General features: G+C 40.2%; 1 protein-coding gene across 3 annotated transcripts in view; it reads right to left on the reverse strand.

Moving 5' to 3' along the window:
• Positions 1–13,283, reverse strand: part of LOC104387531 (kinesin-like protein KIF2A) — a 68,312-nt gene that overhangs the window by 42,763 nt on the left and 12,266 nt on the right. For 2 of the 3 annotated variants that reach the window (XM_009996305.1, XM_009996313.1), the window contains exons 3-7: positions 11,912–11,966; positions 8,661–8,783; positions 7,989–8,089; positions 5,605–5,700; positions 766–820 (exon numbers count right to left, since the gene is read on the reverse strand). In XM_009996305.1, the coding sequence (XP_009994607.1) occupies positions 766–820; positions 5,605–5,700; positions 7,989–8,089; positions 8,661–8,783; positions 11,912–11,966 (430 nt within the window). The remainder of the gene's footprint in view (positions 1–765; positions 821–5,604; positions 5,701–7,988; positions 8,090–8,660; positions 8,784–11,911; positions 11,967–13,283) is intronic. The other variant, XM_009996321.1, reaches the window with a different exon arrangement.

Below are 13,283 nucleotides of genomic sequence, written 5' to 3' on the forward strand. Positions count from 1 at the left end.
GGGATTTAACTGGAGTTGAAAACCTAAATGTGGTGGGTTTTTTTTAATATGAACTCCAGTTTGACCAACATGCACTAAGAAAAAAAGTTGTAATACTACTCGTGCATAAAAAGAAGTCACTAAGGCATTATTCCAGTACTTAAAAATAGTTGTTTAGTGCCATTTCATATGCCTTAGGGTATCCTGCCCAGCCCTGAGCACTCCAGGAGATACAAGTCTCCAGTTTGTCTGTAACCCAACAGCCCTGCGAGGATGTCTTGGACACCTTTGGGCACCTTTCATGTCAGAAGACACCAACATTCAGGCACCTGAATTGTTTCCTTGATGTCTGATTCAAGAGCACTTGAAAGTATAAATATACATGTATTATTACATGTGTATAAAAGTTTTAATTGGGTAGCTCACTGAACAGGAGGTCACTCAAAGGACAGTTTAAAATAATGGTGATCCTATCACAATGGAAGAATACTGAAGAGATTAAATAGAATTAATTCCCAGATCAACTAAATATATCGTAGAACACCTTGGGAAAAAATTACAGTAGTTCTCCCCGTCCATAAAATAGCGACAGTTAAATTACTTTTCTCTCCATCTTTATCCAGGTTATGATAAGTCTATGAATTTTTTGCGTCCCTCACACATATTGTCTAGTATAAAAGAGTTTCACCTTTGACCAGTACTTCTAGATCTCTTTAGTATAAATAATACTACTATCAGAAGCAGCTTTTTAGAGAAAAAATTCTGCAAAAACTTAAATGGCCATACCTTTTTTATTGAGTGGTCGTTTTCGTACACAAACACATATCCTGTGCTCATCAATCTACAAAGGAAACAATCTTTCCGTGAACTATACTCCAATTCCAGTTATATGATATTTTACTTCTATTCTTGAAATAATTAACCAATGATTTAAACAAAGAGAAATTTCCAAGACAGTGAGTCATCTAAATGTGCAAAAGCCCCTTAGGTCTGCACAATAACCAAGAACCCAAAAGGGAGAACCATACGTTAATAAAACTCCCTGCAGACAGTGATCTGATCCTGCAGAGTATCAGGTACATCTTAGAAAACTGCAAGCAAATTCAGCTGTATCAGGGTAGATATGTTATTGGCAGAAATTGTCACAATCTCTTTGATCATGCCCTGATAGAATCTTGAGGGGTACAGGATGGGTAAAAAGTAGAGTCAGGACCCTAAACCAAACTTTTGGCTGCTTAGGGCATTAATGCGTGGGATCCCTTGGGAAATTGTCCTCAGAGATAAAGGAACAAACAAGAGCTGCGAGATATTCAGAGACATTTTTCATAGGATGCAAAAGCTCTTGATCCTGATGTGCAAGCCAAGCAGGAGAGGCAGGAGGCTAGCTTAGCTAAATCAAGACCTCTTAGCCAAACTAAAACACAAAACCAAAATGCATAGGTAGTAGAGGCAGGGATACACATCCTGGGGAGATTATAGGGATATGGCCTGGAAGCGCAGGGAGGGGATCAGGAAAGCAAAGGCAAGGATGGAGCTGAACCTCTGTCCTGGTTTCACTAGGGTAGAATTATAGAATCAATTATCTGTTCAGGGAAGCTGCAATTTTTGAGAAGACTGCAGCACCCAATTCTGTGAGAACAAAGTTGATAAGACACTTTTTCTTAGTTTGTGGCCAGCCATGATATGCAGGTTTCCACAGTGATCAAGGTCTTTAGCAGTTTTGAGTTAGCTAGGTGCAAGGACTAGGAGGAGAGACACCCAGGGCAGTTGACCCAAGCTGACCAACAGAAGTATTCCATACCATAAACATCACTCTCACTATAAATTGGGAAGTTTGCAGGAGATGGGACTCTTCCTCAATGGCTACCGTCCCTGGAGGGTCTCATCTGCCATTCTGCCCCCCAAAGCCTACTCTCCCATTTGCTGTGACTGTCACTCTCTCACTGGAGCTGTAGTGCTCACAGTGTTTGACATTCACTGTTGGGAGTGCACAGCTTGTGACCACTATATGGGCTGAGTATAACTTTGTATTTCGTATTAGCATTGAGATTAATAGTAGTTCTTTCTTATTCTTGTCCTGGTTTGAGCCAGGATTAAGTATATTTTCTTTTTACTGATTTTTTTTTTATTTCAGTGAGCTCTCTTTTAACTAGCAGCAAGTTTTCCTGCTAGTGGACTGATAACGCTGTTACTGCTGAGACATCAAGGACACTTTGCTCTACTTGTCGAACCTCCAGCCTCAGATGCTACAGGAGCAGAAGGGTCATATCTGCAGCCGTACCATAGGGAGGAATGGGCTAGACAGACAGCAGAATTGACCAAAGTATTCCATTCCATAGATCTACTTAAGCTCAGTGTAAGATCAGAGATTACAGAAGTCAACTTCCTTCCTGCTTCTTCTTTCCTCCTCTCCCATGCATGGCTGGTGCCCAGGGAGGACTCCATCTATCCATCATCATTGATCCCCAGGCTCATGCATTCCTGACTCTCGTAACTCTCCCCTCAGCTCCCGTCTGCTCTGCTGTCTCTGGCAGAGCTCCAGGACATTTTGGAACTGCTCACAGTTTAAGAAGAGTACCATGGGAGTTGTTGAGGGTGCAGGGAGGCAACAGGCAATTTGCATGTTCCTATATAATTGTACATATTTTCTTTTATCATTAGCATTTAATTAAAGTTGTCTAGTTTAGTTTTTAATCCGGGAAGTCTCCTTCATTCTCTCTCTCCTTCTCTACCTGGGTGAGAGGGGAAGGGGATCAATAGCATTATCATCGCTGGTTCAATTGCTAATCCTGAGTCAAATAGTGACAATTGTCTTATTATATCTGTTAAAATTTCAACTCATGGGTCTCTTTTTCTTTTCCTGATTTCTCTTATCAGGTGGAGAGGGGTCACCAGGTGATAGAACAACTGCCTAAACGTAGACAACCTCACGAGGGATGTGAAAAATAACAAGGGTTTCCTCAGGTACATAGGGCAACAAAGGAAGATGAAAGAAACTGTACCCCCCCATAAGAGACCTGGCCACAAGCAGCACTGAGAAGGCTGAAGGTACTCAGCAACTTGTTTTGCCTCAGTCTTCACCGACAAGTGCTCTAGCCACACCATCCAACTCAGAGAATACAATGACAGAGACTAGGAAAATTAAGTACCGCCCACCATAGGAGAATATCAGGTTCAAGACAATCTAAGGAACCTGAATGTGCACAAGTCCACAGGACCTAATCATATCATAGAATTATCCTGGTTGGAAGGGACCTTGAAGATCATCAAGTCCAACCATAACCTAATTCCCCCTACCATAACCTGATTTACCTGTTCAGTGTTTAAATCATGTCGCTAAGCACTATATCTACATTTCCTTTAAATACTTCCAGGGGTGGTGATTCCACCACCTCCCTGGGCAGCCTGTTCCACTGTCCAACCACTCTTTCGGTAAAGACATTATTTCTAATATCCAGTCTAACCCTACCCTGGTGCAGCTTCAGGCCATTTCCTCTCATCCTGTCATTATTCACTTGAGAGAAGAGGCCAACTCCCACCACCCTACAACCTCCTTTCAGGTAGTTGTAGAGAGCAATGAGGTCTCCCCTTAGTCTCCTCTTCTTCAAACTAAACAATCCCAGTTCCCTCAGCCCCTCCTCATAGGGCTTATTCTCCAGACCTTTCACCAGCTTGGTAGTTCTCCTCTGGACATGCTCTAGCAACTCAACATCCTTCTTGTAGTGAGAGGATGTATTTGAGGGTCCTGAGGGAATTGATGGATGAAGTTGCTAAGCCAGTTGTGACAGTCCAATGAAGTTCCCACTGACTGGAAAGGGGAAATATAACCCCCATTTTTAAAAAGGGGAAAAAAGAAGACCCAGGGAACTACAGGCCAGTCAGTCTTACCTCTATGCCTGGCAAGATTATGGAGCAGATCCTCCTGAAATCTATGTTAAGGCACATGGAAAATGAGGAGGTGGCTGGTGGCAACCAGCATGGATTCACTAAGGGCAAATCATGCCTGACAAATATGGAGGCCTTCTATGATGGGGTTACAAAGTTGGTGGATAGTGGAAGAGCAACTGATGTAATCTAATTGGACCTGTACAAAGCATTTGATGCTGTTCTGCATGATATCCTTGTCTCTAAATTGGAGAGACATGGACTTGATGGATGGACCACTTGGTGGATAAGGAATTGGCTGAATGGTTGCACTCAAAGAGTTGTGGTCAATGGCTCGATGTCAAAATGGAGATCAGTGATGACTGGTGTTCCTCAGGGGTCGGTATTGGAACTGGTGCTGTTTAACATCATTGTCGGTAACATGGACAGTGGCATTGAGCATACCCTCAGCAAGTTTACTGATGACACCAAGCTGTGTGGTGTGGTAGACACACTGGAAGGAAGGGATGCCGTCCAGAGGGACCTTGACAAGCTTAAGAAGTGGGCCCTTGCAAATTGCATGAAGTTCAACAAGGCCAAGTGCAAGGTCCTGCACCTGGGTTGGGGCAATCCCAAGCACAAATACAGGCTGGGTGGAGAATGGATTGAGAGCAGCCCTGAGGAGAAGGACTTGGGGGTGTTGGTTGATGAGAAGCTTACCATGACCCAGCAATGTGCACTTGCAGCCCAGAAAGCCAACCGTGTCCTGGGCTGCATCAAAAGAAACATGGCCAGCAGGGCAAGGGAGGTGATTCTCCCTCTCTACTTCACTCTTGTGAGATTCCACCTGGAGTACTGAGTCCAGTTCTGGGGTCCCCAACATAAGAAGGACATGGAGAAAGTCCAGAGGAGGGCTGCAAAGATGATCAGAGGACTGGAGCACCTATCCTATGAAGACAGGCTGAGAGAGTAGGGGTTGTTCAGCCTGGAGAAAAGAAGGCTTCAGAGACACCCTATAGCAGCCTTCCAGTACCTGAAGGGGGCCTACAGGAAAGCTGGAGAGGGGCTTTTTACAAGGGCATGTAGCAACAGGATGAGGAGGAATGGTTTCAAACTGAAAGAGGTTTAGACTGGATATTAGGAAGAAATTCTTCACTGTGAAGGTGGTGAGACACTGTAACAGGTTGCCCAGAGAAGTTGTGGCTGCACCCTCCCTGGAATTGTTCAAGGCTAGTTTGGGCAGGGCTTTGAGCAACCTGATCTAGTGGAAGGTGTCCCTGTCCATGACATGGGGATTGGAACTAGATCATCTTTAAGGTCCCTTCCAACCCTAACCATTTTATGATTCTACGATCAGATTATGATGTTATGATTCAGAGATCTGATAATTTTCATCATTTAAGTGTTCTGCTCCTCTGACTTTTCTGCAAATCACCCTCATCACCTTCAAAGATCAAATATTAATCTTAATACTCAACAGGTTTTTTAGAGAAGCTTAATGGTTTTGTATGTACATCCCTTACCATGCCAGGAAAATCTAAAATACAGAGGCTGACTGACTGCTTAGTACATGTTGGCATTATTTTATAGTCAAAAGATAATTAAATGACATTAAAATGACTGAAAAAATAAACTCTTGATCTAAAGAATACTTTTATATATATTTATATTTTTACAGATAGAAGTATATTCATACACTGAAAAAATTTGAAACAGAGCAAAATTCAGGATAAAAAATTTCCACATCACTGGGGTACTTACAGGATCTGCAGTTGTCAGTGGTCTATAATCCAAACTTCCCCTAAAATCTCTTATCATACACATAATTTCGTAATTTGGATTTGTAGAATCAACATCCTAGGGAAGTAAGCAACAGAATTGATAATAAATTTTTTTTCTGAAATGAACTAATTTCAATATCTTCTACATTTACTTTTTAAAAAATACATATCAACTGAAATGCTAATTTTTCTCCAAAATGGTATAAATTTCTCAACTGCAAGTTTAATGCCTTTTTCCACTCTGATGTAGCTAATGTATCGATCATAAAGCAAAACAATTATATGCCTTCTTATTTATATTTTTGCTTGGCATGTAATAGAAAATACTTTTTAATTGAGGGCTCATTATAAGTCTACTCAAGAAAGAAATTATTCCTGTCTTTTGCCAGAATCTTCACACTGCTGAACAGTTGCACAGTGGATAGTATATACAGTCAATGCTGCTTAATCTGAAATAAGGCGGTTCAAGAGCTAAATGGATACAGGTACAAAATACACTGCAGAGGACACTGCAGGTGTCCCAGCTGCTCTAAACACAACCCTTCTAGATCCAAGTTGGTTAAAGGAGGTTGATCTTACCTGCTGATCCTGAGTTAACTCCTAGAGTTTCTAACACTCCTAGACCCCCCAAAAAGCACAAGTAATCCAAATGATACACAATAGGCTACATCCAGGCTCACAAGATCTCCTGTCCCTAAACCTGGAACCATCATTGTCAGAGCAAACTGATATGTAAGAGGCCATGAACGGAGCCCCTCTAAACCTCATGAAGTCTGAGCTACTGAGCTTACTGTGATCTGAGCTGGTTCTCTGCAGAATCACTCAAATGTTCTTCCTGTCACTTGTCCATGCAACTATCAGTTTTTACCCCATTTCAGGACATGCTGCTGATGCCATACATAGCCAGCTCTAGTGCTCAGACCTTATTAAGCTTTGCATGGTGTCCTGGTTTGAGCCAGGATGAAGCCAATTTTCCTTTTACTATTTTTTTTTTCCTTCAGTAAGCTCTCTTTTAACTAGCAGCAAGTGTTCCAGCTGGAACACTGGAATGTTTATATTACTGACAAGACTCCAAGGTCATGCCTTGCTGTGTCAGACACTACCAGGAGATCTATGACTCCCCTGTAGGGGAGGCTGGACTAGATGGACAGCAAAATTGGCCAGAGATATTCCATTCCAAATATCTACGTAAACTCAGAGGAAGGGCAGAGATCATAGAAGACAACTTCCTTCCTGCTTCTTCTTCCCTTCTCTTCCATCCATGGCCGGCGTCCGGGGAGGACTCCGTCCATCCATCACTGTTGATCCCTAGGCTTGTGCATTCCTAACCCTCATAACTACCCTCAGCTCCTGTCTGCTCTGCCACTCTCTCCGGAATTTCTCGGGACTGTTCACAGCTAAGGAGAGTGCTGTGGGAGTTGCTGGGGTTGGGGGGAGGCAATAGGGTTTTGCACATTCCTGAACATGTTTGTATATAATTGTACATATTTTCTTTTCTCATTAGTGTTTAATTAAAGCTCTTTAGTTTAGTTTTCAATCCAGAAAAGTCTCTTTCTCCATAATTTTCTCTCTCCTTCCCTACCTGGGGGAGTGGATTGAGAGCATTGTTGTCTCTGGTTTAATTGCTGATCCTGAGTCAAACTGTGACAGTGATGGTACCTCTCATGTCAGTAGCAGATAGGTAGTATCTTTTTAGATAGACTGACACATACACACAGGCTTGCCAAGAAGATTATGCTACTAGTTTTACTAAAGATTTTACACTACTGTGACAGAAAGTCAATTAATATCAAGAGATTCTCTCAAAGGATTGACAACTTCAGTTATTTCACACATGTTCCTAACAACTTGCTGCCAAGCTGTTTGCATGATGCACAGGTAAATTATAAATGCATAGACAGGTGTAAAGGAAAAAAAAAAATCACTGATCAAACTTGAGCCTCAAATAGATCTCCCTCAAAACATCAAAGATCATAAAGAACAATTTATCATGATGTTGTAATGCCTCCTGTAGAATAACAGTCCTATCTAAAAGTCAAAGATTTTATTATTTTCATCAATATATTTTTCCTAAGAAATAGCTATAATCAGTACTTGATTTTTAAATTAGACACAGAACGATAAGCAATTTTAAGTAATTATTTCTGTAGGAAGAAAAGGAGGAGGAAAACTGTCTAAAGAATTGGTTATCAGAGCAATGCAACCTTGTACCAAAAGTTGGCAAAATTTTCTACAAGATGAAAACATTTAATTTCAAGATTATTACAGTTCATAAAAAATATTGAGGATTGAAAAAAGCACAATAATTCTGCAAACATCACATCTTCCTGACATAGGTTTTCGATCTGAGTTAAAAATACTAACCTGAGCTCTTTTTTCTCTAAGTTCCTGCTGCTGTAACCTTCTTTTTTCACGTTTCTCTTGCAATTTTTCAACCTCTTTTACACAATTAGATTTTCTACGTGCTTAAATAAAATGGTAATTTTAAAACATTTTGTGTGGCATGAATTTAGCATTTACACTACAACATTCAATTCTACTAATTTATTAATAATTAAAATGCATTTATTTATATCAACTATCTTTTCAAGTAAATCAGTATTAGTATAGAATAATTACAGCAATTTAATATCTAAAATTTATAGAATAAATAGAAAAAAATTAAATGGGACAATAATTACAACACTGAAAATATAAGGACAATGACCCTCCAAAAATATTTGGACATTTGATGATGTTTGGATACATGTGATCTCTTGGTTTGAATTGAAAGAAAGCCCAGGCAAATTTTAAAAAAAAGAAACACAACACCATCATGGTTAGAAAAAGATAGAGGAAAAGCAAATTACAAATACTAGAGTAACTATGACAAAAGTGGACATTTTTTTAGCCACAGCACTCTGAAAAAGCTTCTTGAGGAAGCCTATATGCAACTGTGTATACAGACCATTTGTCATTTATGGACAACAACATAATCCAAGAGAATGTACATGTAATGCCCAGAACAAATTAATCCTTGATACATAGTTTACATACAAGGGGGTCCAAATTCCTTTTTTGCAGCTTGAACTGGAGATATATCTGAAACACTACCATTCTGTTGTGAGGAAGAAGACTGCTCAGGAAGGTGAGTAGGCCGCATGCGTGTAGAACCAACCACTGCAAAAGAAAAGCACAAAACTCATCTAGATACAGAAGAGAAACATTTCTATCCATTTCTGAAATACTTTATTATAACAAGATAAAACAAGGCCCCTTTCAAGACACAACAATTTATTTGGGGCAGGGGGGAGCCACACATGTAGAAAGTCTATTGATATAAATATTCAGTATGCAACTTTTTTCATCCTAGTGTTATACACCAACCAATGTAATTATTAAGCACCAATGCTGCATGTGCATATTTTTAAATACTCCACTGCAGAATTAGTAGACCTTATTAAGTGCATAGAATGAAATATGTACTTGCAGATATGCACTTTTGAAGTTTAAAGTGTTGAAATTTTATTTATATTGTAATTTGGATTATTTAGACTGAAGAAGGGGAGGCTGAGGGGAGACCTTATTGCTCTCTACAACTAACTGAAAGGAGGTTGTAGAGAAATGGGGGTTGGTCTCTTCTCCCAAGTGAATAATGAATGACAGGACGAGAGGAAATGGCCTGAAGTTGTGCCAGGGGAGGAAAAATTTTTAGGAAAAATTTATTTACTGAATGTCCTGGTTTGAGCCAGGATATAACTAATTTTCTTTCTAGTGATTTTACTTTTCAGTTAAGTCCCTTCTAAGTAGCTGCAGCTGCTGAAATTAACAGCATGTTTTTCAGTCAGTGTCTGTAGGACTGATCAGGAGTGATGTTTATAGTTCTGGTGAGAGACTGGTATGTGGAACCAAGGCCACTGCTTGGTTCTGAAGAAAACATCTTATGCTCCATGTCCTGGTTTGAGCCAGGGTGGAGTGAATTTTCTCTTTACTGTTGTTGGTTTTTTCCTTTCAGTGAACTTTTTTTTTTAGCAGCGCCGGTGGACTAACAACCAAGGACACTTCTGAAGCTCATGTCTGCAGTTTCCCCCTCTCATGGGGGAGCAGACTAGACTGAAGGCAGGATCAGCAAATCAGAATATTCTCTTCTCATAATATTTTCTCTATTTGGCTTACGGTATAGGTTAAGACATCACAGAAGTCAAGCCTTTGGTTTCCTATTTCTCTTTTTCTGCTTACTGTCGCTTCTATCACCCTCTCTTTGGCTCTCTCTATTTTTTTCCATTTTTCTTCACAGCTGACATCCATGGACCCCGTCCGTGCGCCCAGACACTCCCCCCTTCAGCCGGGAGTCTGTGAGAGTCGCTAGGGGAGGAGGGAGTGGATCGGGTGTTGCACATCCCTTTATAAATATATATATATATTGCCCTATCACTAATAATTAAAATCAATTTCTTTCATTTTCAAACCAGAAAGCCTCTCTCTCATTTTTTTCCTCCCTCTTTCCAAAAACTACCTTGGGGGAGGGGGGGTGGATCGAGAGCATTATTATTATTGGTTTGACTGCCAACTCAGAGCCAAACTGTGACACTCCGGAACCAGAAGGGAGTAAGGGGTCACATCTGAGATTCTCCTTTGAGGAGGAGCAGATCAAACAGGTGACCAAAATTAACCAAACCAAATTAAAGCTGTGTAGTTTAGTTTCTAACCCATAAAATTCTCTCTTATTCCCTCTCATTTCCCTATAAGGGGAGGGAGGGGGGTTAACAGAGCAATCTGTTGTTCATTTAATTGCTGGCCCAGCATTAAACCATGACACAGAAAGAGGAGCACAAATAAAAGGCAGCAAAATACAGCTAAATCTATGAGTGGAAGAAACAAGTCCTTTTGACACTATATTGAAGGGAATATAGATACAACCAATATGTCTACTTAAACTTATTGATTCAATACGTGAAGAGGATGCCAATTTCTGAAGATGTAGAGTGATGTCTACTCCCAGTGAATGCAGTGGGAGTGGTGTGCATGCAAACCTCTTTGTTTTTCAGAGAGTCACTTTAAAGCAGCTCTGCTTCAGCTGACCAGTTTCCTGTACACATTCCTAATGAGGTCTGCCAGAAGAGTAAGAAAATGAAAGTAACAATGTTGATTAGTAGTCTAGAGATGACATTCCAAATGAAGGCCAGCACACTGTGCAACATGGACACAACTATGGAAACAGGTATCAAATAGCATAGATGTGACAAATACCCAGATAATTCCAAATATCATAGGACATCTAGTTTATAGCATGAATTAACTACACTAAACAAGACAGTGTGCTGAGAAAAGTTTAATTACAAGGCAAACAAAGAACAAATGCTTAGGTTGACTGTGAATAGCAAGATGCACAGGACCTATTAAAATACAAGCTACAGGGTTATTCCATACCAAACAAACAATTTACTACAAATGGCAATGTATATGAATGTGAGAAGAGTCCATCAATAAGATGTCTCAAATTTAAACCATATTAGTTTGAAAAAAATTATCACCTCCTCATGAGATTTCTCATTTAACATCCTCAGAGAAGGTGATCCCAATCATCCACCAGAAGAATCTGAAAGCTTGTAAAGATATGCAAACCCACTTGTTTTTCAAGTTTAAACAGATGGAATGGAATATAGTCTGAATTAATGACAGATTAATGTTTGTAAGAAGAATAATCACCATCATCAGTACAAGTTAGCTTTAATGCAGGAGAGAAAATGAAAAAAATAACTATTCTTTCTCATGTATTCATCCAATATACACTTTTCACCTATCCTGTGATATTTCAGCATTTTTGTAGATTTTTCACTATAAATCACAGTGAGAAATAACCCATAGAGTTTAAGTACTCTTTGAATGAATGTTTACACACAAGACTGTTAAAAAACAAAGCTAAAAAATTGAAAGCATAAGAATTTTTAGTGCACTACTTAATGTATATTGAAACACTCAAGCTGAAGCAAATTGAGCGTGCTTTAACTTGGAAAAGTCCACACGTGATTTAATGTAGCCTAATTAATTAAATTCAAATTTTTGCATATTCACCTCATTCAGTTTAAGAGTCCTAATGCTATATTGCTTAAACTTGCATAGAAATACTATTCATGCAGTATGCATACATAGGAGTAATTCTAGGAATGATGTACCATGTCTTTTACATGTCACATGCATACATATCAAATTAGAAATGCAGAACTATTAAGGAATGTTAGATGAGCAGGATATTAAAATGCTCCCATATTTTTTACTTCCTTGAAATGGAAAGAGATAACATTTACCTCTGTTATCTCTGGCAGGTATGTCATTCTTAATAGGTGCCACAGTTCGTCGACTCTATAAAGCAAGAAATCTCTGTTATTTGATCACCTTATTATTGAAAACATAAATTGCAGCCCCAACTCTTCTTCTTTCCAGTGAATAAAAATAACACAATTTCAGCAATACAGAGAGGTAATTGTTGCCAAATCCTTCCCTGAAGAGCCTGGGGTGAAAACTGCTTGAACTATACATACTGTTTCAAAGCAATCTCCAAAACCTTTTCTATATTTTTCCTTGAGATACATTTAGTTATATAAATATTAGTCTCCAACTCCCTCTCTGCCAAACATGTTCTTAGAAAATTTTTAGAAACCCCTATTTACCACAGGAAAAAGAAAGGAACATAGTTATCAAGTAGCAACACAGACACAAAAATTAGATTGAAAAATTCAAGCATAACAACATGTATAGGAGTATTGTAAGTTTAATATGAACATGTTGCATAGGTGTCCTGGTTTGAGCCAGGATGAAGCCAATTTTCCTCTTACTGATTTTTTTTCCTTCAGTAAGCTTTCTTGTAACTAGTCACAGAGCCTTCAAACTAAAGCTGATAAGAGAGGAATGTTTTTGTAACTGCTGGGTCTTCAAGGTCGCACCTTCACTCTGCCGGCTCAGACACTATGGGGAGTGACCCCCCCGTAGGAGGCTGAGTTAGACAGACAGCAAAATTGGCCAAAGATATTCCATTCCATATATCTACATAAGCTCAGAGGAAGGTCAGAGATCACAGAAGACAACTTCCTTCCTTCTTCTTGTTCCCTTCTGTGGGGAACGGTCCATCTTCTTCCCCCCCACATAAGACTAAACAAAAAATGTCTTTCAAGTAAGCAAAACAAGAGTGACGCCTTTTCACTGATTCACTCAAGGACAGAATGAGCAGGCCTCTTGCCCTACCAGATAAGTGCAGAGCAAAGAAGCAGCACAAGGGTTATGTTAACTGGCAGAAAAATAAACAATAGATTAAAAACTGCCTCTAACAGAATATGTACCTGGCCAATGGTGATTGGCTAATTCAGACAGTGGTGCTTTCTCGAACAATGGTCTCTGATCCATAAAAAGAGAGTAGAATCTGCTCTGCTCGTCTCTCAGCTCGCTCTCTCTGTCTGCTTGGGACAAGACCCCGCTGCAGCACCTGAACCTGCCTGAGCGCCACTCCCGCTGCCCGGAGAAACGGAGAGGGGGGGGCACCGCTTGTGCCCGCTCCCAGGGACCCTGCCTGCCCAGCCTGCACCGAACTGGACTGGAGAAGCCTGCCCAGCCTGCGTCTGCCACAGAGCCACGGGACCAGAGCCCTGCCAGCAGCAGGAAGGGGTCGTCCCGGTCACTGGGGCG

Source organism: Chaetura pelagica, unplaced genomic scaffold (assembly GCF_000747805.2).
Source record: "Chaetura pelagica isolate M959 unplaced genomic scaffold, ChaPel_1.0 scaffold460, whole genome shotgun sequence".
Classification (NCBI taxonomy): domain Eukaryota; kingdom Metazoa; phylum Chordata; class Aves; order Apodiformes; family Apodidae; genus Chaetura; species Chaetura pelagica.